Genomic DNA, 27,172 nt, shown 5'->3' with positions numbered 1-27,172 from the left:
GGCATAGTATCGGGATATATCGCCATATCGATATTTTTTTGCACCCCTAGCAGATAAGTCTGCTAAGTGGGAGAAAACCAAGTGAAAGAAGGCTGGATCATCATTATTTGGGGCGTACAGATTAGCAATTGAATATAAATTATTAAAGATTGTTGCCTGGATAATAATATATCTGCCCTCTGAGTCTGTTATTGTGCTATTTAAAGTGAATGGTACTCTCTTATGGATTAGAATAGAGACCCCTCTTTGTCTGCTGTTATAACAAGATGAAAAGATGATATTATAATTACAATCTAATAGAAATTTTTCTTCTGATTCTACTAAATGCGTTTCTTGGAGGAGCAAAATATTTGCTTTTAATTTGGAGACATAATCCATAATTTTAACTCTTTTTGTTTGTGAGCGTATGCCATGAACATTCCAGGCTACAATATTTAACTTGAACACAGGGCTGTATAGTGCCAGCGTTTCACTCGCATATGCGCCTAAAAATAGATCAGTGCGAGTAGAAAAAATAAAAAGGGAGCAGGCGTGCGAGTACAGATGTCAACCCTATCATTTGCATTTGCTCCTAAAATAAATCCACACAAAGTGGATCAAACTAAAAGTCATAGCCTACACCTTCTTCTTCAACAACTTTTTTCACATCGGCACGCTACAACACGACACGGTCACAAAAACCTGAGCTCCTCTCGACTCTCAGGCCGTCTCCCCCACACAGTACCGAGCATAGATATATACAAACGCTAGATGTCTCGAGACGGAGTCGGCGGCCATCTTAGGACAGGGGACTGCTCTGGCGCACTGTACTGTAGTCAATGGTAAGGTGGATGATTTCCTCACTTTAACACTCATAACTCGCTCAATTCTTGATTGATTTACAAACGGTTTAGTTTATTACAAACCTTATTAGCGTGGCTATGATTCAGGCTCAATTCCGAAATCGCAGCTTTTCGTTTTGAAAAATGCGGCATAGTTGTGTGTCTTTTCTGCCTGGCTACTCACATTGAAGATGGTGTTACTCACAATCTGATTTTCAATTATTAGGTTTTCCTGAGACCAACGTTTTTTGAGAACCTAATCTTTAGGCGAAATTACATTCTTTGTGGTTGTGGTTGTATTTATTTGCTTGTTAAGAGACTTTGATTGAGACCTTAGACTTATTGTTTGTATACATCTATGCCTGGATTAGTTAGCCTAGAGTGCCTATATAATGAGAGTGGCGACATGACGGGTCAAAAAATTTTGGTCACGTGATCTATAGGAGCCATTTTGTTTCCTATTCGTGAACGCCGGTTGTGCCTGTTAACGTTGTTTACAACGCAGAGAGTAATTCTAGGACTTTTTGGCTTCATAAATACCTGAAAAATGACGGGCTGTTGTGCCTTTGGGTGCACAAATCGATCGGAGAAGGGATTACACATGTTTAGATTTCCCAGGAGTAGTGAAAGAATGAAACTGTGGGAAAATAAAGTCCGGAGAGTGGGATGGAAACCGACTTCATCGTGATTTTTGTGCCAGGTTAGTCCCATGTATGTACTTTCATTTTACGATGTATGGGTGAATGACAGATAGAAAAGTTTGATGTGATTTTAGGCAGTTGTGGTTATTTTGACTTTGACCATTTTCATGCATGGAGATGCATGAAATACGGGCCGCTGAAGTTTAACGGGGTAACCCGTTAAACTTCAGCGGCCCATCTGAGCTTCGACAACAGCCTCCCTGTTCATTCACATGATTTCCAATTCAACAAACAGCTGACAGTTTTCTGTTTCCTATTTTCTGTTTTCCGTCCAACCTGCAGTCACTTATCAGCCTCATATGACCCAAACAGGCTCCGTGTTGTTCACCTGTTTCTGGGCTGTTAGCCGCCGTTAGCATGAGGATGCTGTTAGCCATATGCTTACAGCTGCAGCACTGTACAGGCGGACGGGAAAACGTATTTTACTAAATTGACCGAAGCTGCAAGCTCGATGATAGAAACATTATACACCCATGGAAAGCTTAGATTCTCATGAATCCGCCGGTATAAACCACTTTCAGTGATTACCACAGCGGGTAATATAAACACATTTGTCCAACAAACAGCAAATAAACGTAAACAGCACAACTCACCTTTGAAGGCTCAAAACTAGTCACAGATGAAAATATTTCACAAAACGGCCATAATCCAACCTTGGACATCCAGACAAAACAAGCCAGTAAATTATTTTGTCCAAAACATGTCTTGAAATCAGTAAACAATCCATAGTTTTCGTGACTGTGCACCTCGCGCTGCGCGTCCCATATTGAGTGAATGGAAACAAAATGGCTTCAAATCCCCAGTTGTCGCCACTCTCATTATATAGGCACTCTGTTAGCCTGCAGCCGAAATGCATTGTGGGTAATGTAGGCACCGGGTTCATGAAAAGAAAAGACATCATCTCTTTTTGTTGTGCATTGATTTTGGTTGAGCTTTGTTTTTATCTGTGCATTAGAAAGCTGATAGTAATAAAAAAAAAAGTGCAATGTTAAATATTAAAATTACATTTACATCCATTTATGCTGAAAAAAGCTGATATCTGTGTTCATTATTATATGAATTCAATGGTTTTAATTATTCTTATGTAAGCAGTAAAACAAGTACATCTCTGACGTTTATAACAAACCAAGCTGTTGTAAAATCGGTTGAAAATTGAGCAATAATTGAGCAGTGATTTTAAAATCCATGCTCCATTAATGTTATGAGTGATCGAGTAGCCCTGTCCCAAGATGGCCGCCATGTGGCGACGTTGCTCCCCATAGGCTGACAGCGCTCATGAGCCATCTCGTGTTTGTATATATCTATGGTACCGAGCATCACACAGATCGCCGCACTTTCTTAAAGCGACAGGCTCCTATTTTTGTCTTTAGCTTTTATGAACACATTAACTTGAAATAACCAAATACTGTGTCTGTCTAAATTATAACAATGCAAATGACACTAAATTAAGCATGTAAAACAGTTTAAATACCATAAAGTAATAACTGAACTAAAATTGTCATCAGTTAACACAATCTATGTAGCCTAGCCGCACTAGACAACCCACGGCAACAAATTTAATTCTCGGCCAGGGAGGGTCTAGTTACCCTCCATAAGGATCGAGGCTGGATTCTCCTAAAACTGGCCGGACCAATCACCATGAAGTGTAGTCAGAAGGCGGGCGTAACGAAGTGACGACAGAGGCGTGACGATTCTGACAGAAACAACCGGCACACAATAAACAGTTAACTTTCGATTCGCTTTGGCCACAGCCCTTAAAGATTTGAAGCTAAAATTCAACTTGAAAGATAAACAAAGGACGGCACTTAAGTGTTTCATTGAGAAGAAAGACGTATTTGGACTTATGCCGACGGGACATGGCAAATCCTTAATATACCAGTTGACTCCTCTGCTCCGCTGGTTGGGAAGCTAATGGACTTAGCCACAATCCGCCGGTGCTCTCGGAACCACGTCAGCCTATTCGTTGCGTTGATTGGTTGTATACCTACCCAATTGCTGCAGAGGGATTTGATAGACAACCTTTTAGCCCGCCTCCCTCCCTGTCGAGCTTCCCTAGACCCTTGTGCCGTCAGAAACATGGGTGTAGCATGGCTAGGCTACAATCTATGCATTCCGCACCTATTATCAGACTCCCCTAAGAATGCAAGATATGGCATCAAAATATGTCTGGTATTTATGTATAAAGTCTTTAATATAAGTATAGTTCTTAAGTATAAAGTCATTTGTTATTGTTGTTATTTTATTGGGCCAGTAAACAATATAATAGAATTGAAATTCTTTATCCCACACCTGGGAAATTATTTGCTACAACAGCTAAAACACCAAATCACAAGTTTAAAAAATAAACCTAGTAAATTACAGTCTGTAAGAACAGAATAATACAATAAGGGGCTAAATGATCACAGTATGGCAGATTAAGAACAGAGAGACCATTTCAAAACTAGGACTAACAGAAATATGCAGGTTGAGTTAACTGTGCAGATTGTATGATATGAAATCAAATCTGGAGTCAGAATTTGTTGGTCCACTTAACAAAATCTGACTCCCCTATTATTTTGGCAATGCAAGAAGTGACAACTTCCAAACTTTCTCAGCTACAACATCTGCACCTCTGCTGCTGTTGTATAATGTCTTGTGTACATGGTGGCTTCCACCGAGTTTTTTGCTTGGAAATTGGAAAAATGTAACACAATGCCATCTGAGTGATAATGGAAAATATGACAAAAGAAAGAAGTCAGTAGACCAATCACACTCCAAATGAAAGGAAGCCATATTGGTGAAAGTTTTGTTTTCTTTTGTGAGAACAAAATCAAACAATAATTCTTTACAAACTAATTACAAAATACACATGCATATGTACATGTAAAATTCATAGTGCTCCTAAATTTTTTTCTGTGCTTCTAAATTTTTTCATTTAGGAGCACCTGTGCTCCTAGTGAAAAAGCTAAGCGTACAGCCCTGCTTGAACATAGAGAGAGAAGTTCAGTCATTGAATAAGTAGCAATATAGAATATCGTCTGTGTGTGTCCTTGTGAGCTGTTTGTTGCTGTCTGTGACCTGTGGGTGTTAGAGAGCAATGTACATAGCAAGTCAGGATCTATATATACATTATATAATAGCACAACATTGCCTGAAACATTATCAACAAACACATTATAAAACATAGAAGCACAATAAACATGGGGGGTACATAGGGTGTAAGTGAAAATGAGGGGGGTGAGTGTGTGAGAGGGGGAGAGGGGTAAAGGGAAACGTATAGAGCGGGAGAGACAGAAAAGTAGTAGGAGGAGGGGGTTCTCCAGTGGGAAGTGTAGATAGGGAGGGTGACACATTTACATTTATGTGATTTTAATTTTTTTTTAATTACATTTTCTAAACTAAATTAATAAGTGGTATACTAAGTGTTTAAGTCTTTATTATCATTCTTCTTATTATTATTAGAAGAGCCAGGGGGTAATGGAAGTTTCCCGAAATAGCTGCCCATCTATGTATAGTTTGTCTACAACTAGTGCAGTCCGTTTACCTTTCTGCCTGTGTTCTTTCATGATGGGGTATAAAACTTTGCGCCTCTCGTTTATTTCTCTGGGAAACTGATCATTCATTCCGTAAGACGTACCTTTCAGCTCCCGTCCTTTGCTCCTTACAAGCACTTTCTGTTGGAAGTGCTCGAACTTTGCGACGATAGGACAGGGGCGGTTTCCTCCTCGGGGTCCGAGCCGGTGGATGCGGTGGAAAGTGATGTTTTTGACCATATCCGCAGGGATTTTAAGCGATGACACCATGAAGTTTTTAACCAGGGACTCTGGATTATCCGGTGTGGATTCAGCGATGCCAGAGAAGATCAGGTTTTCCCGCATACTCCTCGACTGAATGTCCAGGACGGTCTCCTTCAGGGTTTTGTTTTCTTTTTTAAGTGTACTCACCTCTGAAGTGACAGCTGTCAGTGTGGACCGGAGTTCCGAGTTGTCTCTCTGCAGGTCCTCTATCTGCTGGTGAGTGAACTCCAGGGTTGCCTTCAGGTCCTTAATCTCCTGGTGAAGCAGACCAAGGATATCGAGTTTTTTATTAATAGATTCGAGAACACTTACCTGGATATCCGTGGTCTGCAGGTCTTGTGTGTCAGTCGCGGAGTTGGCCTTCTTCCTCTTGTTTGGGTTTGGGGTCTGGGTGGCTGGTTCTTCCATCGAGCACCGGATGAAGCAGTCATCGATAAATCTCTCTAGGTCCTCCACTTTTAGCTCTACTTCTGCGATCTTGAGCAGGCTACTTAGATTGTTTTTTTTAATATAAATTAGTCGAGAAAACGGCGATTTGTTTACTTCTAATCTAGCAGCTGGGGGCCGCCATGTTGAATTTTCGTCACTCTCGCAGAATCTCGCGATCTCACAGCATCTCACTCCACAATCCTCACGCCCTTTTTCCAAAGTCAAAGGGCGTGTCCGTGGCGGCCTCTGGAATTTTGATCCTTCGCCATGAAATTTCAAATGCTGTGTAAATGCCCTGAACGTGCTCCAATCTGCCTGAAACTTTACATGGATGATCAGAGTCCTGTCCTGATCACATCCATATCATGAAGGTAGTGTCTACGGATACGGGTCTGTATCCGTAGCCCACAGGCTACGGGTACGGCACTTTCCATTTGCCAGACAGATACGGACCCGTACGCGAGTCTCGCGAGTCAAGAAGCTGCTAACCACTGCAAACTGTTGAAAGGTAAGCAAAGGTTAAGGTTAGGGTTAGTGTTAGGGTCAGGTTTAGGGTCCGTACCTGTCGTACCAATGCTATGGGTCCGTACAGCTAGCGTCTACCAGGAGTCACGTGACCAGATCTCGCGTATCTGATTGGCAAATGGCAAGTGCCGTATCCGTAGTCCACAGGCTACGGGTACGGGTCCGTACCTCTAGCAACAATCTATATCTGTGTGTGTGTGTGTGTGTGTGGGGGGGGGGGGGGGGGGGGGGTCAGGTTCTGGCTATACTTGTGGGGACCAAATGTCCCCACAACTGTAGGAAAACCGAAAACAATGTCACTTGTGGGGACCTCATTTCGGTCCCCACAAGTTTAAATAGTGTTTTCTTGGCCATGTTGTTGTTACTGAAAAAGTAAAAGTGCAAAAATGTTTCTTTAGGGTTAGGCATTGTTTTGGTCTGGGTAAGGGTTAGGGGTTAGATATGAATGGGAGTCAATGGTATGTCCCCACAATGATAGAATAACATTGTGTGTGTGTGTGTGTGTGTGTGTGTGTGTGTGTGTGTGTGTGTGTGTGTGTGTGTGTGTGTGTGTGTGTGTGTGTGTGTGTGTGTGTGTGTGTGTGTGTGTGTGTGTGTGTGTGTGTGTGTGTGGGCTTGTTTATCTATACCAGTGGGGACGTCAACCTGACTATTTGCTATATCAGTGGGGACCTAAAATGAGGTCCCCACGGGTGGCAACAGCGTTTTCTTGGCCATGTTGTTGTTACTAAAAAATGTAAAAGTGCAAAAACATTTCTTTAGGGTTACGTCATGCTTGAAGGTTGGCTAACTAGTTTCAGACTGTCTGTCTGAACACTGCAGCTGAGACCAACCCTGATGAGAATGACCCAGAACAGAAAACCTCCAGGCTGTAAACCAAAACTCAGTTTAAAGAAGCTAAAAGAAGCGAAAGACCCCTTTCACATACAGCTTACCCACTGTTAATAGAAACATTCTGATTATTAGCAGCTCTTAATAATGTTAGATTTTAAAATTGTGACTGTGTTTAATTTAGTGATGTAAGGTATAGATGTCACCAAGATTGTAAAGACTATATATTACAAACATGTAGCTTTTTGACTGTATTGTTGCACCTCTTCAGGTACATAATGACCAGTGAGTTCACTCTGGCTCCCACTGAGAAGTTCTTTGAAGAGAACAACTACTTTGGTCTGCAGCCATCAAACATCGTTATGTTTGAGCAGAGGATGATCCCAGCTGTGACCTTTGATGGAAAAGTCATCCTGCAGGGTAAAGGGAAGATAGCTATGGCCCCAGGTAGGTGCTTGCAAGCTCGTTCAGCAGACCTAGACACACACATCAGTGAAAGAAATGACCAGTACTTTGATTTCAGATGGTAATGGAGGTCTTTACCAGGCACTGTTGGACAATAAAGTGCTGCAGGACATGAAGAAGAGGGGAGTGGAGTACCTGCATGTATACTGTGTGGACAACATCCTGGTCAAGATGGCCGACCCCATGTTTATTGGCTTCTGTGTGAGCAAAGGGGCTGACTGCGGGGCCAAGGTGCAGTAACACAGTAGCACGCAGCAGATATAAACACCAGATCAAAGGAATAGTAAGGTATTGTCAGAGCTGTTTGCTTTTTTCCCCTCAACAAATTCAGATATTCAATTTATATAAACAAAAAGCAATTACATATTTGAATACTGAAGGTGGCTAAATATTTTTTTTACTTTCAGATTTGAAAAAAATAGCTACACATATTGTCTCAAAGCTGCAGTACAGGTTTTTTTTTTTAAATCAACATTGTTTCATCATAAATCTGAAGAAATAGTTTTAAGAGCAAGTTCACATACTGAAGTCACCCTAAAATATCTTGGTCATGATCGAGCTGTCAGTAAGAACTGCAGATTTGTATGTATGGACTTGTTGCCCTGATAGCAACATCTTCCAAAACATCCAGACATTGTGATGTCCATCTGTGGGCATCAGGTGTTCTTTGGTTCAAACGGCTTAATTTTATAAGATATGTCCTAAAAGACAATGATGTGCTTCATTGATTAACAGTCCTACACAAATAATTATTTAGATAAAGGTCATATAATATATTGTTTCAGCATCAACATTGCAATGTGTGCATGCACAATGGTGAGACAAATGACCTGAAACACATCATGCTACAACATTTTTGCTTCCATTTAAGGGCTCTAAGATTAACAGATTTTTAAAAAAAACAAAAAAAAACAAACTTAATTTACACACTGCAAAGTTTGCTGACACAGTGTGACACAGTGACGCAGTGTTGATGTCAGCAGCAAAATGAGCGAAGAACAGGAGATAAACACTGAAAAAGATGATTGGTTACAAAAACAAAATGCAATAATCAATCAATCAATCAGACAGCCTTTATTTATATAGCACTTTTGATACAAATCAAAATGCAACACAAAGTGCTTTACAAAAATAAAGAATGCACTCCATTCCCACCCCCACAGTCAAGGTATCAATAAAAGACTTCTAAAACACTGTCCTATGTAACACATGTAATGAGGAAGCTCGAAAAGATATAATATGAAATAAAATAAGACAGATAATAACTAAAATAAATTAAATTCAATATCTATTATTGAAATAGAGATACAGTGCTCAGCATACGTGAATACACAGAGTACAACAGATTTGTCAGAAAACCTTTAGTTTCCTTTCGGAATCAAAGGAACATATACATTCTTCTTATTTGTGAGACATGTTGTTTGTTTAACACAATTCTTCAAAGAAAAGGGAATGTACACCAATTAGGCATAACATTCTGTTCACTGATAGGTGAAGTGAATAACACCGATTATCTCTTCATCAGGGCACCTGTTACTGGGTAGGATATAGTAGGCAACAAGTGAACATTTTGCCCTCAAAGTTGATGTGTTTAGAAGCAGGAAAAAAGTGCAAGCTTGAAGCTCCTGTCCGGAGTTTCCGTTTGTTTTCTATTTATGTATCATTGTTTAACAAAGCTTAAATGTGTTAGTCTAGTTTGATACTATAATATAATGTTAGTATGACGCGATATGAAAATTTATTCATGAGCTCCGCCTTCCTCTCATAGACCCCCATGTTATTCCAAAAAGCGCCGGTCGCTGCCGACCAATCAAGTTCGAGCTTCAGCTTTGTCATGCTGTCAATCAACGGTTACGCGCACAGCAAGCAAGCCCATGCAGAGGTGGGCGAGCTACGCACTACGCAACCGCGCGCACATTTGTTTTGCTTGTGGAGGAGAGAGCATCAGGGCTCAGCAACTTCCAGAAAAGTTACCAATCCCACGGTTTGTCAGGCCAAGAGACTGCAGGACGTTCTTTCGCTCGGGGTGCTCGCGTCCCTCCCTGACCACGGCCTCCATAGCCCAATTCTGAACTCTAGATAGAAATAAGTAAACAATGTAACACATATACACGCGTAAATGCAGTAGGTTTGATAAACAGCGTCATCGAGAAGGATACACGAGTGTAATAACATATTGAAACTTTACTCGTTCTTCCTAGCAGATTCATGTTATTTTGGTATTAGGACAAGTTAGACTCAATACAGCATTCTAATGTAATTCCTTTATTATTTACTAATGTACTAAATGTAGAAGAGTGGAAAACAGCAAAACAGGCAAGATGCTGCAGCACTCCGGGCACTCCTCTCATGTACTGCGCGCGTGCACAAATAAGGGGCAAAATCAGAGGGAGGGAGGGTGGTTGGGACCACCAGTGTTTTGGGAGACGCTGCGATTCAAACTCCGGACACGAGCTTTAAGGATTGAAGTGTGTCTAACGTGGGCCAAATTATGATGGCTAGACAACTGAGTTTAGAGCATCTCTACAACAGTAGCTCTTGTTGGATGTTCCTTCTGTGCAGTTGTCAGTGTCTATCAAAAGTGGTCCAAGGAAGGAACAGTGGTGAACCGGCAACAGGGTCATGGACAGCCAAGACTCACTGATGCACATGGGGAGTGAAGGCTGACCCGTGTGATCCGATCCAACAGATGAACTACTGTTGTGCATATTTCTGAAGAAGTTAATGTTGGTTCTGATAGAAAGGTGTCAGAATATACAGTACATCGCAGTTTGTGTATGGGGCTGTATAGCTGCAGGCCAGTCAGAGTGCAAATGCTGACCCCTGTGCACTGCCAAAAGTGCGAACAATGCCCACATAAGAATCGAAATTGGACCATGAAGCAGGATGGAAGAATGGAAGAAGGTGGCCTGGTCTGAAGAATCACATTTTCTTTTACATCACGTGGATGAGTGTGTGACTTATCAGGGGAACACATGGCACCAGGATGCGCTATGGGAAGAATGCAAGCCGTTGGAGGCAATTTGATGCTTTGGGCAATGCTCTGCTGGGAAACCTTGGGTCCTGGCATCTATGTGGATGTTACTTTGATACATACCACCTACCTAAGCATTGTTACAGACCATGTACATTCTTTCATGGAAACCGTATTCCCTGATGGCTGTGGCCTCTGTAAGCAGGATCATGTGCCATGCTACAAATCAGAAATGGCTCAGGAATGGTTTAAGGAACACAACAACCAATTTGAGGCATTGACTTGGCCTCCAAATTCTCTCAATCCAATCCAGCAACTGAGGGATGTGCTGGACAAACAAGTCCGATCCATGGAGGCCCCACCTTACAGCTTCCACGACTTAAAGGATCTGCTGCTAACATCTTGGGGCCAGATACCACAGCAAACCTTCAGGGGTCTAGTGGAGTCCATGCCTCAACAGGTCAGGTCTGTTTTGGCAGCAAGAGGGGACTAACAGAGTATTAGGCAGGTAGCCATAATGTAATGCCTGATTGGTGTACATATCTTTTCCCCCTACGAATATCTATGCAATCCCTAGATCAGCTTGGCTAGGCTGTCTATAAATGAACACAATGCCCTGACTGTGTCTTCTTTTTCTTGTTTTTAAACTCTGTCCTGCATCAGGTGGTGGAGAAGGCATATCCTGCAGAGCCGGTGGGCGTGGTTTGCAGAGTGCGAGGGGTCTCCCAGGTGGTGGAGTACAGCGAAATCAAGCCAGAGATGACTGAACTTAGGGGACCTGGAGAGGAATTTGTCTACTCTGCTGGAAACATCTGCAATCACTTCTTTACCAGAACCTTCCTGCAGGACGTGACCGAGTAAGACGCAGCACAGCATTACATTGATCTAAGACAAAGAGTAAGCTGAACTGTGTTCAGTCTGGACGTTAATTTCAGAGTACAAGAGCAGAGATTTGTTCACTGTGAGTTCTAAGCACATCTGCTCTAAAGCTGAAGAATTTGGAGACATGTAATTCAGATTTTTCAATGGGAATCGCAATTGGATTTGCAATATGAGTTTTTAAAGTCCTGCTTCAGTAAATATTCATTGTGAAATACATTTAAATCATATGATAGAGCATTATCATAGGAGATGTCATTTTGGACTGTCCGAAAATTGAAAATCCAATGATCCGTTTTGTTAATACAGTTTTTGACTAGTAAATCTTGACTCTTTTTTTTTACATGACTTTCAAACCTGCCAGTGGGTGTTGGGTTCAAACTATTACTCACTTATGCATTTGTGAAAACAATATTATTAGACATATAAGCTAGTGAAACTTTCAGATCTCTCAGAATCTCAGACTTCCATCTGCTATGCAGTTCACTTAAAACAGAAGATGTGTTGCACTGGAAACCAGTCTGTCCCAGTTTCCTGTTATGTGGACATTTCAAAACCTGTCGCGATCTGAAATCCGAGAGGTTATGTCGGAAACTTAGTTAGAAATTATAGATCATTGTTTTATTTTCAATGTTCAACAGGATAACTGAATCCTATAGGTTTTGCTCAGAGATGCAGCAAAGGGCTGCACAGTGACGTAGTGGTTAGCATTTTCGCCTTGCAGCAAGAAGATCCCCGGTTCAAATCCTGGCCTGGGCCTGGGATCTTTCTGCATGGAGTTTGCATGTTCTCCCTGTGCATGGGTGGGTTTTCTCCGGGCTTCCTCCCACAGTCCAAAAATATGCTGAGATTAATTGATCACTCTTAAAGCTGCTGTCCGGAGTTTCCGTTTGTTTTCAATTTATGTATCATTTTTTTAACAAAGCTTAAATGTGTTAGTCTAGTTCGATACTATAATATAAAGTTAGTATAACACAATATGAAAATTTATTCCTGAGCTCCGCCTTCCTCTCATAGACCCCCATGTTATTCCAAAAAGCGCCGGTCGCTGCCGACCAATCAAGTTCGAGCTTCAGCTTTGTCATGCTGTCAATCAACGGTTACGCGCACAGCAAGCAAGCCCATGCAGAGGTGGGCGAGCTACGCACTACGCAACCGCGCGCACATTTGTTTTGCTTGTGGAGGAGAGAGCATCAGGGATCAGCAACTTCCAGAAAAGTTACCAATCCCACGGCTTGTCAGGCCAAGAGACTGCAGGACGTTCTTTCGCTCGGGGTGCTCGCGTCGCTCCCTGACCACGGCCTCCATAGCCCGCCTGATGGCTTCATTTAGATGCCCGACCTCTGGAGGAAGATGTTGGGGCGTCTGGGACATACTCTTCGTCAGAGAAGTCATGCAATTCTGAACTCTAGATAGAAATAAATAAACAATGTAACACATATACACGCGTAAATGCACTAAGTTTGATAAACAACGTCATCGAGAGGGATACACGAGTGTAATCACATATTGAAACTTTACTCGTTCGTCCTAGCAGATTCATGTTATTTTGGTATTAGGACAAGTTAGACTCAATACAGCATTCTAACGTAATTCCTTTATTATTTACTAAATGTACTAAATGTAGAAGAGTGGAAAACAGCAAAACAGGCAAGATGCTGCAGCACTCCGGGCACCCCTCTCAGGTACTGCGCGCGTGCACAAATAAAGGGGCGAAATCAGAGGGAGGGAGGGACCAACAGTGTTTTGGGAGACGCTGTGACTCAAACTCCGGACAGCAGCTTTAAGTTGCCCGTAGGTGTGAATGTGAGTGTGATTGTTTGTCTGTATATGTAGCCCTGCGACAGACTGGCGACCTGTCCAGGGTGTCCCCTGCCTTCGCCCGAGTCAGCTGGGATAGGCTCCAGCACCCCCCGCGACCCTCGTGAGGATAAAGCGGTGTATAGAGTATGGATGGATGTATGAGCGAGCACCTTTGAAATTTTTAACCAAGTAAAGCTCCAATGTGTGTCCAGATGTAGTTAAATAGTTACTCTTGCAGATTTTTGTTGTGCTCATTAACAAATGAACTGAATTATTGATGTGACCATTTGTTACTCAAGTTTGCCATGTATTTCATTTTACATAGAAGGTCATAGTGGTTATGAATCGGACCATACCAGGTGTGGTGGGCAGACTCATGACTTGTTCAGAGTGCTATATTCTGCCAGATGTTGAAATCTTTTTGCACATAGATTTGCAATATCACAAAATAAAGTGCTACGGTAGTGCAGCTTATTAGCATTAATTGGAGCACTAAAACTACTGGTTAGACTGACTGTGATTTATGTGCATGTTTATTGTCCTCAGTGGATGATTGGTTAGCAGTCTGACAAGTTGGTTCAAAAACAAGTGGCAGATTTTGATGACGCAGCAGTGGAACTTCCCACTGGACAATACGCCGTCTATATTGTTTTCTTTTGACATGATTTTACATTTTGTTCAGTGCTGTAAAAAGTTTTTGGTTTCCTGCTGATTCTTTTCATTTTACAGGAAATTTATGGGCCAACTGAAACAACATGTTGCTATTAAGAAAGTACCGTTTGTGGACACGTGGGGCAACCAAGTCAAACCTACCAAACCCAATGGTATAAAGATGGAGAAATTTGTTTTTGATGTCTTCCGATTCTCAAGGTACGGATGCCCTTAGCTCTGTATATACTGACAGAGAGAATGGTAGGTTGATCATAACATGTATGTGTACTGTCAATTAAAATATTTACTGCCTGTCTTTGGAAGGAATTTTGTTGCATTTGAGGTTGTGAGGGAGGATGAGTTTTCCCCCCTGAAAAATGCAGACGGAGCAACCAAAGACAGTCCAATCACAGCCAGAAACTCTCTGCTGGCTCAACACTGCCGCTGGGCCACATCTGCTGGAGCCACACTGCTAGATGAACATGACAATCCCCTTCCTCCATCAGCCAGGTCAGATGAAAATACTGTACAACCTGCAGGATCTGAAGCTCATGTACACACGTGGACAAAATTGTTGGTACCCCTCAGTTAAAGAAGGAAAAACCCACAATTCTCACTGAAATCACTTGAAACTCACAAAAGTAACAATAAATAAAAATTTATTGAAAATTAAATAATCAAAAACAGCCATTACTTTTGAATTGTTGATTAACATAATTATTTAAAAAAACAAACTAATGAAACAGGCCTGGACAAAAATGATGGTACCTCTATAAAAGATTGAAAACTATTTGACCAGAGTGACATGATTAACTCAGGTGTGTCATTTAATTGACATCACAGGTGTTTCCAAACTCATAATCAGTCAGTCTGCCTATTTAAAGGGAGACAAGTAGTCACCCTGCTGTTTGGTGAAAAGGTGTGTACCACACTGAACATGGACAACAGAAAGCGAAGGAGAGAATTGTCCCAGGACATCCGAAAAAAAATTATAGACAAACATCTTAAAGGTAAAGGCTATAAGACCATCTCTAAACAGCTTGAAGTTCCTGTGACAACAGTGGCTCATATTATTCAGAAGTTCAAGACCCACGGGACAGTAGCCAACCTCCCTGGACGTGGCCGCAAGAGGAAAATTGATGACAAATTGAAGAGACGGATCGTTCGAATTGTATCCAAAGAGCCCAGAGCAACCTCCAAAGAAATTAAAGGTGAACTCCAAGGCCAAGGTACATCAGTGTCAGATCGCACCATTCGTCGTTGTTTGAGCCAAAGTGGACTTCATGGGAGACGACCAAGGAGGACACCACTGCTGAAAAAAACTCATAAAAAAGCCAGACTGGAATTTGCAAAAATGCATGTTGACAAGCCACAAAGCTTCTGGGAGAATGTCCTTTGGACAGATGAGACCAAACTGGAGCTTTTTGGTAAGGCACATCAACTCTATGTTCATAGACTCAAAAACCAAGCATACGAAGAAAAGAACACTGTCCCTACGGTGAAACATGGAGGAGGCTCAGTAATGTTTTGGGGCTGCTTTGCTGCATCTGGCACAGGGTGTCTTGAAAGTGTGCAAGGTACGATGAAATCTGAAGACTATCAAGGCATTCTGGAGAGAAATGTGCTGCCTAGTGTCAGAAAGCTTGGTCTCAGTCGCAGGTCATGGGTCTTCCAACAGGACAACGATCCAAAACACACAGCCAAAAACACCCAAGAATGGCTGAGAGAAAAGCGTTGGACTATTCTAAAGTGGCCTTCTATGAGCCCAGATCTGAATCCCATTGAACATATGTGGAAGGAGCTGAAACATGCCATTTGGAGAAGACACCCATCAAACCTGAGACAACTGGAGCGGTTTGCTCATGAGGAGTGGGCCAAAATACCTGTTGACAGCTGCAGAACGCTCATTGACAAATACAGAAATCGTTTAATTGCAGTGATTGCCTCAAAAGGTTGTGCAACAAAATATTAAGTTATGGGTACCATCATTTTTGTCCAGCCCTATTTCATTAGTTTGTTTTTTTAAATAATTATGTTAATCAACAATTCAAAAGTGATGGCTGATTTTGATTATTTAATTTTCAATACATTTTTATTTATTGTTACTTTTGTGAGTTTCAAGTGATTTCAGTGAGAATTGTGGGTTTTTCCTTCTTTAACTGAGGGGTACCAACAATTTTGTCCACGTGTGTAAATGAGTTGGAAAGAAAACACTGTAAACAACAAATTAAACTTCAGGTCCTGTTAACATGTCATGGTCTGTGTATGTCACCTCTGTCTAAGGCTTAAAACTTTCCTCTTTGTGGTATTTGTGGTTGGCCACACAGCTGTTGCAATTATCTATTGCGGCTGTCTCTTCCATTTGCACACCATTGCTGCATTCATTGAGACTTGGACATCAAACTTTCAGTGAGTCAGTCTGACCTGTTAGGTAGGCGCTGGAACTAGTGTGGAATTTACACAAACAGAAAAATGAAATAAAGAAAAGTTGGAGTTTTGGAGAGATTTATTTGCTCAGTTTACTTCTCAGCCACTTTGACTGCGGCCAAAATTGCAATAAAACAGCTATTAGATCTATAATAATTGTGAAAATATATTTAGCAAATAATTTAGATTTGATTTAATTACATTTTCTTAATTTAAGTAATACAAGTCGTGATTACATTTAGTTACATTATTTTACACAAATAAGAAAAAATTAAAAGTTAAAAGTAATTTAAAATTCAGATATACAACAGATGCAATTTTCAAGTCAGATCAAAATAAATGGGTGCTGTACAGAGTCAACGATTCATATATATATATAAAATGTCTGATGAAGAAATATTGACTTTTATGTATTGGTCTGTACATGTTGTTATCACTAGAACAACAATCAAAACTTATCCTTGAAATTTAACAATGTGTTGTCTTCCCTGCAGTATATCAGCAGAGGACAGTACTCCGGCACAATTCGAGATTTCACCACTGGTCTCATACTTTGGAGAAGTGAGAACACAAACACAGATTGTTACTGGAGGGAAAAGCATGTCGTATTCACTATTGCTGGACAACAATTGCACAATGTGATTTTGTACTTGGTCATGCTTAACTCTCATTTCATTTCTCTATTAGGGTCTGGAGCAGCTGCTGAAAGGGAGGACACTGACAACTCCCTTCATTCTGGATAAAAAAAGGGCCAAAGAGCTGCATGCTCAGTAGCATCTTTTTGATTCAGAGAGTGTTGTGTGACTGCAGCGGACAATTCAACATTGTGTAACTCAGATGTCCAAAGTCTGGATCTATGTGCATGAGTAGTTTCGAACCAAGAATGCACCATTTTCTAAACAAGCTAAATGTGATTCTAATCATATGAAGCTACGATGTCATTTAATGCCCTTTTCAGTTTGCTAAGCTTCAATGTGATGCAATCTGTCCATACCAAATAAGAGATCAAGTATGAGGTCTGGATTTTTTTAAATAAAATGTTTGGATTCACTAACAAATAATAATAATAAAAAATCTAAGTGTAAAAACAAAAAAAGAAATTTTGTGAATTCATTCTACTATTTAAATCTTTTTCCTCAATAAATGAATGTATTGAAGTAGTTTTGAGTATTCAATAATGGACTGACCCATGTAAAGAAAGTTAAAAGCATTTAAAACTTGCTGTAGAAAGCGTCTGCTTTGGAGTTGTGAATCACAAAAGCGATTGCTTATAATCTGTTCAAACATCGGGAATAGAAGCAAAGGCAGATTAAATGAATGGTGGAAGACAGAAAACTGACTGTGATATAACTTGCACAAGAGCAGACGTTGCCAAATAAGCATGGCTTCAATTTTAAACATTTCGTTCATTCCTCTATCAGCCATATGCACACAAAAAGCTGCTACAAGGCAGTGAAGCTAAACAAAGTGAAATGTAAAGAATAAAGTGGGAAAATTATGTTCAGTAAAAATTTCTACATTCAAGATGTGATAGAATATCATCTGTGTATAAAGGATGCATAGAACTGGAGGTAATTGTAATATCTAGTTTTTCTGCAGTATGTATATATATATATATATATATATATATATATATATACATACATACATAGTGGAAAAATACTGGAATATTTCAGTAAATATTTAAATGTAACTGACTAATTTTAAATATTAAAATGAACACACAACTGTATTATTTGTGTATATGCATTTACCTTGCCAATTTAAATATGAAGGTCAACACCATCTCTGATTTGTTTCACTCAAACGGTGACAATAACATGTTGATGTTGCCTGAAAGGAATGATCCATTGTCAGATCTGTGCTGCCCTATGTGTCCAGGCCTCCAGGGAGCAGAAGCAGGAGGACGTGGAGCTGGATGCTTACTACCTGGCTGTTTGCAGAGGTGAAGGACATCCATCCATTCATCTGTAGTTGTCTGATCTCTAAAAATGTCAGAAAATGGTAAAAGTGTTGATCAATGTTTCCCAAGTCCACAATGACAAATGTCTGCTTCTGCCCATAACCCAAAAATATTTGTTTGTCACGTAGGAGAAAGGATAGTAAACATTCACATTTAAGAAGTTGCAGAATTTACAGTTTTTCAAAATAGATTAAGTTAATGACAGTTAATCGATTAATTATTGTAAATATTGTAAATTAATTATTTACAACATCACTTTTGACTGACAAAATAAAACTTCAGCCTACATTAGCTGTGGGGAAAAACACCTGAGCTGTGGTACAGCAAAGGAAGTGCACATCAAACATCTTTTTAGCTGCCGAACCTTTAGTGTGAAACCCAAATCTGCCTTCACTCAACTGAAGTTGTTCTTAAAGATAAAAATGTTTGGGCCGGATCCACACCAGACTGCCTCTTTTACATTTTGGTGAGGTGCGGGGTCCTGGTGGGGGCTGGGGCGGGTGGGGTTGGGGCATGGGTGGCGGGTGGGGTTGGGGCATGGGTGGCGGGTGGGGTTGGGGCATGGGTGGCGGGTGGGTCCTCTTGCCCTGGGCTGCCTGGGTCGGTTCTGGCATGCTTGGGCTGTCGGTAGCTGCTCCCTCTTGTCTTCGGGGTCCGTGTGGTACACGGTGGCCCTGGTTGCTCTCTGGGGGTACCGCCCCGTGGCTCCTGCGGCCTGGAGGGGAGGGCACCCTGTCGGCCTGGCCCTGCCTTGCCATGATAGCTGTTCTGGACTTCAGAGTCCTTCACACTTGCATGTGCATGTTTGTTCAGGATCCACCAGCTCCTGTCGAGTTCCACTGTTGAGAAGTGATGGGACCCACCAGAATGTGCTGAGACTCTCTCCAGAGTCTAAACTCACACTAAACCCACTCTCCTTTTCTCTAGTATCTTCTTCTAGCCTATTCCACTCTATACTGACATGACACCCACAACTATGGTGTTCAGCACCGTTTGGTTATCAATTCATTTGTTTATTTATTTTTGTTTGTTTGGTTTTTCTGGGGTTTATTTGTGTGTGTGTTGTCTTGTCTTATTGATGGGTAATTAATAGTCAGGAATAACACAGCACCTGATATTCTTCAGATGTAATAACACCGCTTGCTTGTCCCTGTCCCTGTCTGTCCTGTTTCGTCCTGTCCACCCTTTGTTTCCCTTCACGTCACCACTGAGTTGTAGCACTGCCCTCCCTGACTCTTAACGGGGAATTGTAATAAAGAATGTCAGCTTAGCTTTCAGGAAGGGCTGGTGATGGTCACACACATACACTAAATAATAAAATATTTGGCTGCAAGACTAAAATATGCATTAATCTCATAAAGTGTTGACACCCCTTCTGTGGAGTAAAAAAATGAGAATAAATGCAGAAAAAAAATGTTTTAGTAAAATAACATTTTAGACAGCAGCAATGACTCTTCTTCAAAGGCACCAATGGAAAAAGTTGAATCATCTTTTTTTTATATATATACAGCACATTGAAAGCAATAGATGGTAAGCCAGAGTTCTTTCCAGTAGAGAAATAAGGTTAGTAGTACAGATTTTCCTAACATATAGAAATGTTTACCCTGGAAGGTCCTAAGTTGCAACATTGCACACATCACTTTTAGCTATCCTAATATATCTGTAACTGTTATTGTTTAATTATTTCAGGAGTTTTTTTTAGTTATTTTTCAAGAAGTACTTTTTAAAATCTTTTGTATTTGAGACACTGCCGATTTTGCAAGTTTTTCCCTCTTACAGAGAATGGACAAGTCTGTAATTTATATTGTAGGTACACTTCAACTGTGAGGAACAGAGGACGTAATCTAAACAAAAAATGCAGATCCATCCATCCATCCTCTATACTCCGCTTTATTCTCACTAGGGTTGCAAGGGATGCTGGAGCCTATCCCAGCTGACTCGGGTGAAGGCAGGGGACATCCTGGACAGGTCGCCAGTCTGTCGCAGGGCTACATATACAGACAAACAATCACACTCACATTCACACCTGTGGACAATTTAGAATAATCATTTAACCTCAGCATATTTTTGGACTGTGGGAAGAAGCCGGAGTACGTGAAGAAAACCCACACATGCACAGGGAGAACATGCAAACTCCATGCAGAAAGATCCCAGGCCTAGGCCGGGATTTGAACCGGGGATCTTCTTGCTGCAAGGCGAAAATGCTCACCACTGCTCCACTGTGCAGATCACATTGTATAATTTTTAAATAATTAATTTGCATTTTATTGCATGAAAAGAATTTGATCACTTTCCAACCAGCAAGAATTCTCCCACAGACCTTCTTTTCCATTTTTAGGGTCCGAGCACCGAGGGTGCGAAGGACAGGCGGTGCCAGGGCACCGACTGTCCAAGGCACCAGCGGTGCCAAGGACCCTATTGAAACCCTAGGGTTTATTATTATTATTATTATTATTATTTTTTTTTTTTTTTTTCTCCCGTAAAGTAAATTGGCTTTTTGGCGGCCTTATCATACTCCAAAACGCGTGAAATTTGGCATGCACATCAGGACTGGCGAAAAATTTGATATTTTATGGGAGTTGCGCATGTGCGTGGCAAAATGGCTCTATAGCGCCACCTGCAAAATTGAAAAAGTAGTCATTAGGCCAACTGCCACAATGTTTCATGTACAGCTACAATATTTGGTGGGCATATGCAGAACATCTGGACACACCAAAAAGTCAATTACAGCCACGCCCTAAACCCAACAGGAAGTCGGCCATCTTCAATTTGCTGTAAATTTTTCAAACTTAATCGCTCCTCGGGAAATGAATTGCCTTTTTGGCGGCCTTATCATGAACCAAAACGCGTGAAATTTGGCGTGCATATCAGGACTGGCGAAAAATTTGATATTTTATGGGAGTTGCGCATATGTGTGGAAAAATGGCTCTATAGCGCCACCTGCAAAATTGAAAAAGTGGTCATTAGGCCAACTTCCACAATGTTTTATTTACAGCTACAATATTTGGTGGGCATATGCACCACATCAGGACACACCAAAAAGTCAATCACAGCCACACCCTAAACCCAACAGGAAGTCGGCCATCTTGAATTTGCTGTACATTTGTCAAAATTTATAGCTCCTAGTGGATAAGTCTGAGAGAACTGAAATTTGGCCAGTACATTCACCAGACCTTTCTGATGAAAAGTTATCAAAAACTCAACCAGAAGCCAAAAGGTGTGGCCATGGCGGAGCCTCAAACAACTGATCCTTCGCCATGAAACAGGAATTGGTGTCTAATTCTTCTCAACATGCTCCAATCTGCCTGAAACTTTACATGTATGATGACAGTCCTGTCCTGATGTCATCCACATAGGGATATTCATTGACAGTCATAGCGCCACCTTGTGGTTTCAGGAAATAGACATCTTTTACACTTTCATGCCCTATTGTTACCCGGTTGATCATATTCACTTCAAATGCAGTGACAACAGCCTAAACACATTGATGATGCATCCCAGTGAAAATGGTGACTTGTCATCAAAGGGCGTGTCTGTGGCGGCCAAACCAATTTCGATGTTTCGCCATGAAAATTTAACGATTCATATCTCAGCTGAACAACATCCTATCTGCCTCAGACTTCACATGCTGGATACCAGGTCCAGTCTGAACACATCCACACTCATAAATTTTGAAAAAGTCATAGCGCCACCTGTTGGTAATAGTAAGTTTAAGGCCTTATATTTTCAGGTACAATGGCCCCAAACTTGGTGATATCATGCTGGAAATTGGTCAGTCGAGTCTTCACCTCTTGACAATCCCACACTGTGAAGGGTGTGACATTTCATGCAACGCTGTTGCCGTAGCAACCAAATATCGCCATGCAAAACAAAGTGCTGTTTGACAGGTTAGAAATACTCCAATGCTCACTAAAATTACCACACATATCACCATCGACCCAAGCAACGACACCGTATGCATCTCGGCACTGCACATGCTATAGCGCCCCCTACAGTATTTTTAACAAACAGCCCCCCCAGCACGTTTCACCTACATCCATGAAATTTGGGAGGCTTATAGAGCACATCAGGACGCACAAAAAAGCCTCTTGGAGCCATGTCCTAAACCCAACAGGAAGTCGGCCATCTTGGATTAATTGTGAGATTTTTGATGATTTTTCTCATTTTTGAGAGTTAATACCTCCTAGGGGATAATTCCAGGAGACCTGAAATTTTGTCAGTCCACACAGCAGGACTTGGTTTGGAAAAGTTATCAAAAGTTTAACCAGAAGCCAAATGGCGTGGCCATGGCGACCATTAGAGTTTTGATGCTTCGCCATGAAACAACAACTGCTGTATAACTCTCCTCTGCATGCTCCAATCTGCCTCAAACTTTCCATGTGTGATCACAATCCAATCCTGATCACATCTACAGGCCAACAGACACTCTCAGTTGCAGCGCCACCTGTTGGAGGGACAATAAATGCTGTATAACTGGCCTCTACATGATCAAATCAGCCTGAAACTTTTCATGAGTGATCAGAGTCCAGCCCTCATCACATCCACTGTTTGAAATACACTCTGAGTTACAGCGCCACCTGGTGGTGGATGGGCAGGAAACGCTGTATAACTAGTCTGAACATGCTCCAATCTGGCTGAAATTTTACGTGTGATTAAACTCTGGTCCAGATGTGATTCAGAGGCCGACACACACTCTCAGTCACAGTGCCACCTGGTGAACGTGCATGGATTCGCCGACCAGCGTGGATGCGAGGACCCGTCCATCGCTGCTTGCAGCTTTAATTATTATTATTATTTTCTTTTTTTTCTCCCGTAAAGTAAATTGGCTTTTTGGTGGCCTTATCATATTCCAAAACGCGTGAAATTTGGCGTGCACATCAGGACTGGCGAAAAATTTGATATTTTATGGGAGTTGCGCATGTGTGTGGCAAAATGGCTCTATAGCGCCACCTGCAAAATTGAAAAGTGGTCATTAGGCTAACTTCCACAATGTTTCATTTACAGCTACAATATTTGGTGGGCATATGCACCACATCAGGACACACCAAAAAGTCAATGACAGCCACGCCCTAAACCCAACAGGAAGTCGGCCATCTTGAATTTGCTGTAAATTTGTCAAAATTAATTTCTCCCGGCAAATGAATTGCCTTTTTGGGGGCCTTATCATGAACCAAAACGCGTGAAATTTGGCGTGCACATCAGGACTGGCGAAAAATTTGATATTTTATGGCAGTTGCGCATATGTGTGGGAAAATGGCTCTATAGCGCCACCTGCAAAATTGAAAAAGTGGTCATTAGGCCAACTTCCACAATGTTTTATTTACAGCTACAATATTTGGTGGGCATATGCACCACATCAGGACACACCAAAAAGTCAATCACAGCCACACCCTAAACCCAACAGGAAGTCGGCCATCTTGAATTTGCTGTACATTTGTCAAAATTTATAGCTCCTAGTGGATAAGTCTGAGAGAACTGAAATTTAGCCAGTACATGCACCAGACCTTTCTGATGAAAAGTTATCAAAAACTCAACCAGAAGCCAAAAGGTGTGGCCATGGCAGAGCCTCAAACAACTGATCCTTCGCCATGAAACAGGAAGTGGTGTCTAATTCTTCTCAACATGCTCCAATCTGCCTGAAACTTTACATGTATGATGACAGTCCTGTCCTGATGTCATCCACATAGGGATATTCATTGACAGTCATAGCGCCACCTTGTGGTTTCAGGAAATAGACATCTTTTACACTTTCATGCCCTATTGTTACCCGGTTGATCATATTCACTTCAAATGCAGTGACAACAGCCTAAACACGTTGATGATGCATCCCAGTGAAAATGGTGACTTGTCATCAAAGGGCGTGTCTGTGGCGGCCAAACCAATTTCGATGTTTCGCCATGAAAATTTAACGATTCATATCTCAGCTGAACAACATCCTATCTTCCCCAAACTTCACATGATGGACACCAGGTCCAGTCTGAACACATCCACACTCATAAATTCTGAAAAAGTCATAGCGCCACCTGTTGGTAATAGTAAGTTTAAGGCCTTATATTGTCAGGTACAATGGCCCCAAACTTGGTGATATCATGCTGGAAATTGGTCAGTCGAGTCTTCACCTCTTGACAATCCCACACTGTGAAGGGTGTGACATTTCATGCAACGCTGTTGCCGTAGCAACCAAATATCGCCATGCAAAACAAAGTGCTGTTTGACAGGTTAGAAATACTCCAATGCTCACAAAAATTACCACACACATCACCATCGACCCAAGCAACGACACCGTATGCATCTCGGCACTGCACATGCTATAGCGCCCCCTACAGTATTTTTAACAAACAGCCCCCCCAGCACGTTTCACCTTCATCCATGAAATTTGGGAGGCTTATAGAGCACATCAGGACGCACAAAAAAGCCTCTTGGAGCCATGTCCTAAACCCAACAGGAAGTCGGCCATCTTGGATTAATTGTGAGATTTTTGATGATTTTTCTCTTTTTTGAGAGATAATTCCAGGAGACCTGAAATTTTGTCAGTCCACACAGCAGGACTTGGTGATGAAAAGTTATCAAAAGTTTAACCAGAAGCCAAATGGCGTGGCCATGGCGACCATCAGCGTTTTGATGCTTCGCCATGAAACATCAACTCCTGTATAACTCTCCTCTGCATGCTCCAATCTGCCTCAAACTTTCCATGTGTGATCACAATCCAATCCTGATCACATCTACAGGCCAACAGACACTCTCAGTCACAGCGCCACCTGTTGGAGGGACAGTAAATGCTGTATAACTGGCCTCTACATGATCAAATCAGCCTGAAACTTTTCATGAGTGATCAGAGTCCAACCCTCATCACATCCACTGTTTGAAATACACTCTGAGTTACAGTGCCACCTGGTGGATAGACAGGAAATGCTCTATAACTGCTCTGAACATGCTACAGTCTGGCTGAAATTTTACATGTATGATTGGACTCTGGTCCAGATGCGATTCAGAGGCCGACATACACTCTCAGTCACAGCGCCACCTGGTGGACGTGCGTGGATTCACCGACCAGCGTGGATGCGAGGACCCGTCCATCGCTGCTTGCAGCTTTAATTTCTATTGAAATTTAAATAGTTCAAATGCAATAAATTGCTTGAAATGGTACAAAGGTAAGTGGTGAACTGCCAAAGGTTAAAAAGGTAAGGTTACCCAAAACTGAAAAATAATTTACATTTCTAAAGTATACAAAAAGTCCTTTTTCAGGGAATAAGAAATGAGTTAACAACTTAAAGCTGTTTTGCAGCAATGAAGGTTGATGAAGCCTTCAAAGTTAGTGCTACCAAATCCTACAGGTGTCCCAACTTTTCTTAATTACCTACACCCCCTCTGCATAAACGTAGTGTTGGAACACACTGTGGTACTATACCCTCAAGAGCATAATTTGAACAATATTGTACTGCAGAAAGTAGTGTGTTGCTATAAAAATGGTGAGGAAACTGCCTTTAGCAACAGAAGAGAGACAGACCATCATAACACCTAAAAATGTAGGTCTTTCATACAGAGAAATTGTGAAGAAAATCAAGGTGTTAGAACAGTTTTTCACCATCAAAATCAGAAACTGGGGACACTCTGACAGGAAGAGGTCTGGAAGACCCAAAGACACAACAGAATCAAAAGACAAGTTTCTGAGAGTCAACACCTTGACTCCAGCACAATCTCCAGACTTAAACCCTATAGAGCTGGTTTGGGCTGAACTGGATAGAAGAGTGAAAGCAAAGCAACCTACAAGTGCCATACATTTATGAGAACTTGTTCAACAGCATTGGGAAGAACTTTCTGAAAAATATTTGATTTCCATTATGGAAAGAATGCCACAAGTCTGGCAGCTGTTACATCTGCCAAAGGTGTCTACTTTGATGAGTCAAAAGTTTAGAACATGTCTGTGTAGGTTCTCATTCATCCAGGTCATGGTTATCCAAAGTTGTTTAAATCAATCAGAACTGAAGAAGCCACTTGGATGAGAGGGGAAACGTCTAGTCCAGTGGATTGATTTAAACAACTTTGGAAAAGTTTAGAACATATTTTGGTTTCTAAATTGATTTGTTTTTTATTTAATTTGTTTATTTGTTCTATGTTTTCATTTCAAAGTACAATGATGCATTAACATATATAATTTCCTATGGAAAAAATGGAAAAAAAATTGGGTGTTCTCAAATTTTTAACCATTAGTGTATCTGTTGCTCATGTAGATTTTCAGTAACTGTGAAATACAGTCAGCAGATGAGATTTTCAGTGTTATGTCGGTATCGCACTGACACACATTTAATTGAGGTTGGTCATCAAAATAGCACCTTTCACTTCTCACATGTTTACATATGGAAAAAACAATACTAGAAATACTAGACTCAGTAGTTCATAGAGAAATTTCAAGTGTGACTGCTGCAATAGAAGGCACTCAGAGACCATAAAGACTGCAGCAGCACGTTCTACTTTTCTAATCTGATGAGTTTTTGTCATGTTAAATGCAACAAAAACATCTATAGAGTGAGTGACACAAAATAAGAGAAAAAACTCAACCTAATTAAAAACAGCATTTGGCTACCTTTAAAAACTGTGATAGTCATGTGGACAATGTTTTGAAAGTCAAAGAGCTTTTCAACTTCATACAGTTTTCCTATTGCCAGTGACAGCTAGTATGAATTTAACAATGCAACAACACAAACGTCTTGTGAAAGTTGCTTTATTATAGCACTACTTTTGTCGATGTCTGTACCCGAATATAACTTTTCTGTAACATTGCCTCAGTTACCGTTGTTCTACTCCATTAGCTCTTATTATTGAGTATGGGGGGCAGAACAAGTGTGTTTGTAATTGGAACAACACTTCTGTTATCTTTACTGACTAATTTAAGATGTTATCTTTTGGTCTGAAAAAGCACACCTATG

The 27,172-nt window shown here is 41.2% G+C and overlaps 1 protein-coding gene across 1 annotated transcript in view; it reads left to right on the top strand.

Annotated features, from left to right (window-relative positions):
* The window catches only part of uap1l1 (UDP-N-acetylglucosamine pyrophosphorylase 1, like 1), a 45,472-nt gene extending 27,614 nt beyond the window's left edge, over positions 1-17,858 (top strand). Inside the window, exons 3-9 of the mRNA XM_051938385.1 lie at positions 7,355-7,530; positions 7,607-7,779; positions 11,186-11,379; positions 13,934-14,074; positions 14,180-14,365; positions 16,777-16,843; positions 16,970-17,858. Coding sequence (XP_051794345.1) covers positions 7,355-7,530; positions 7,607-7,779; positions 11,186-11,379; positions 13,934-14,074; positions 14,180-14,365; positions 16,777-16,843; positions 16,970-17,056 — 1,024 coding nt within the window. The 3' untranslated portion in view covers positions 17,057-17,858. The remainder of the gene's footprint in view (positions 1-7,354; positions 7,531-7,606; positions 7,780-11,185; positions 11,380-13,933; positions 14,075-14,179; positions 14,366-16,776; positions 16,844-16,969) is intronic.
* Positions 17,859-27,172: the final 9,314 nt, after the last annotated feature.

Source organism: Acanthochromis polyacanthus, chromosome 18 (genome assembly GCF_021347895.1).
Source record: "Acanthochromis polyacanthus isolate Apoly-LR-REF ecotype Palm Island chromosome 18, KAUST_Apoly_ChrSc, whole genome shotgun sequence".
Lineage (NCBI taxonomy): Eukaryota > Metazoa > Chordata > Actinopteri > Pomacentridae > Acanthochromis > Acanthochromis polyacanthus.
Note: the sequence above shows the minus strand (reverse complement) of the source record. Positions and strands in the feature narration are given on the sequence as shown.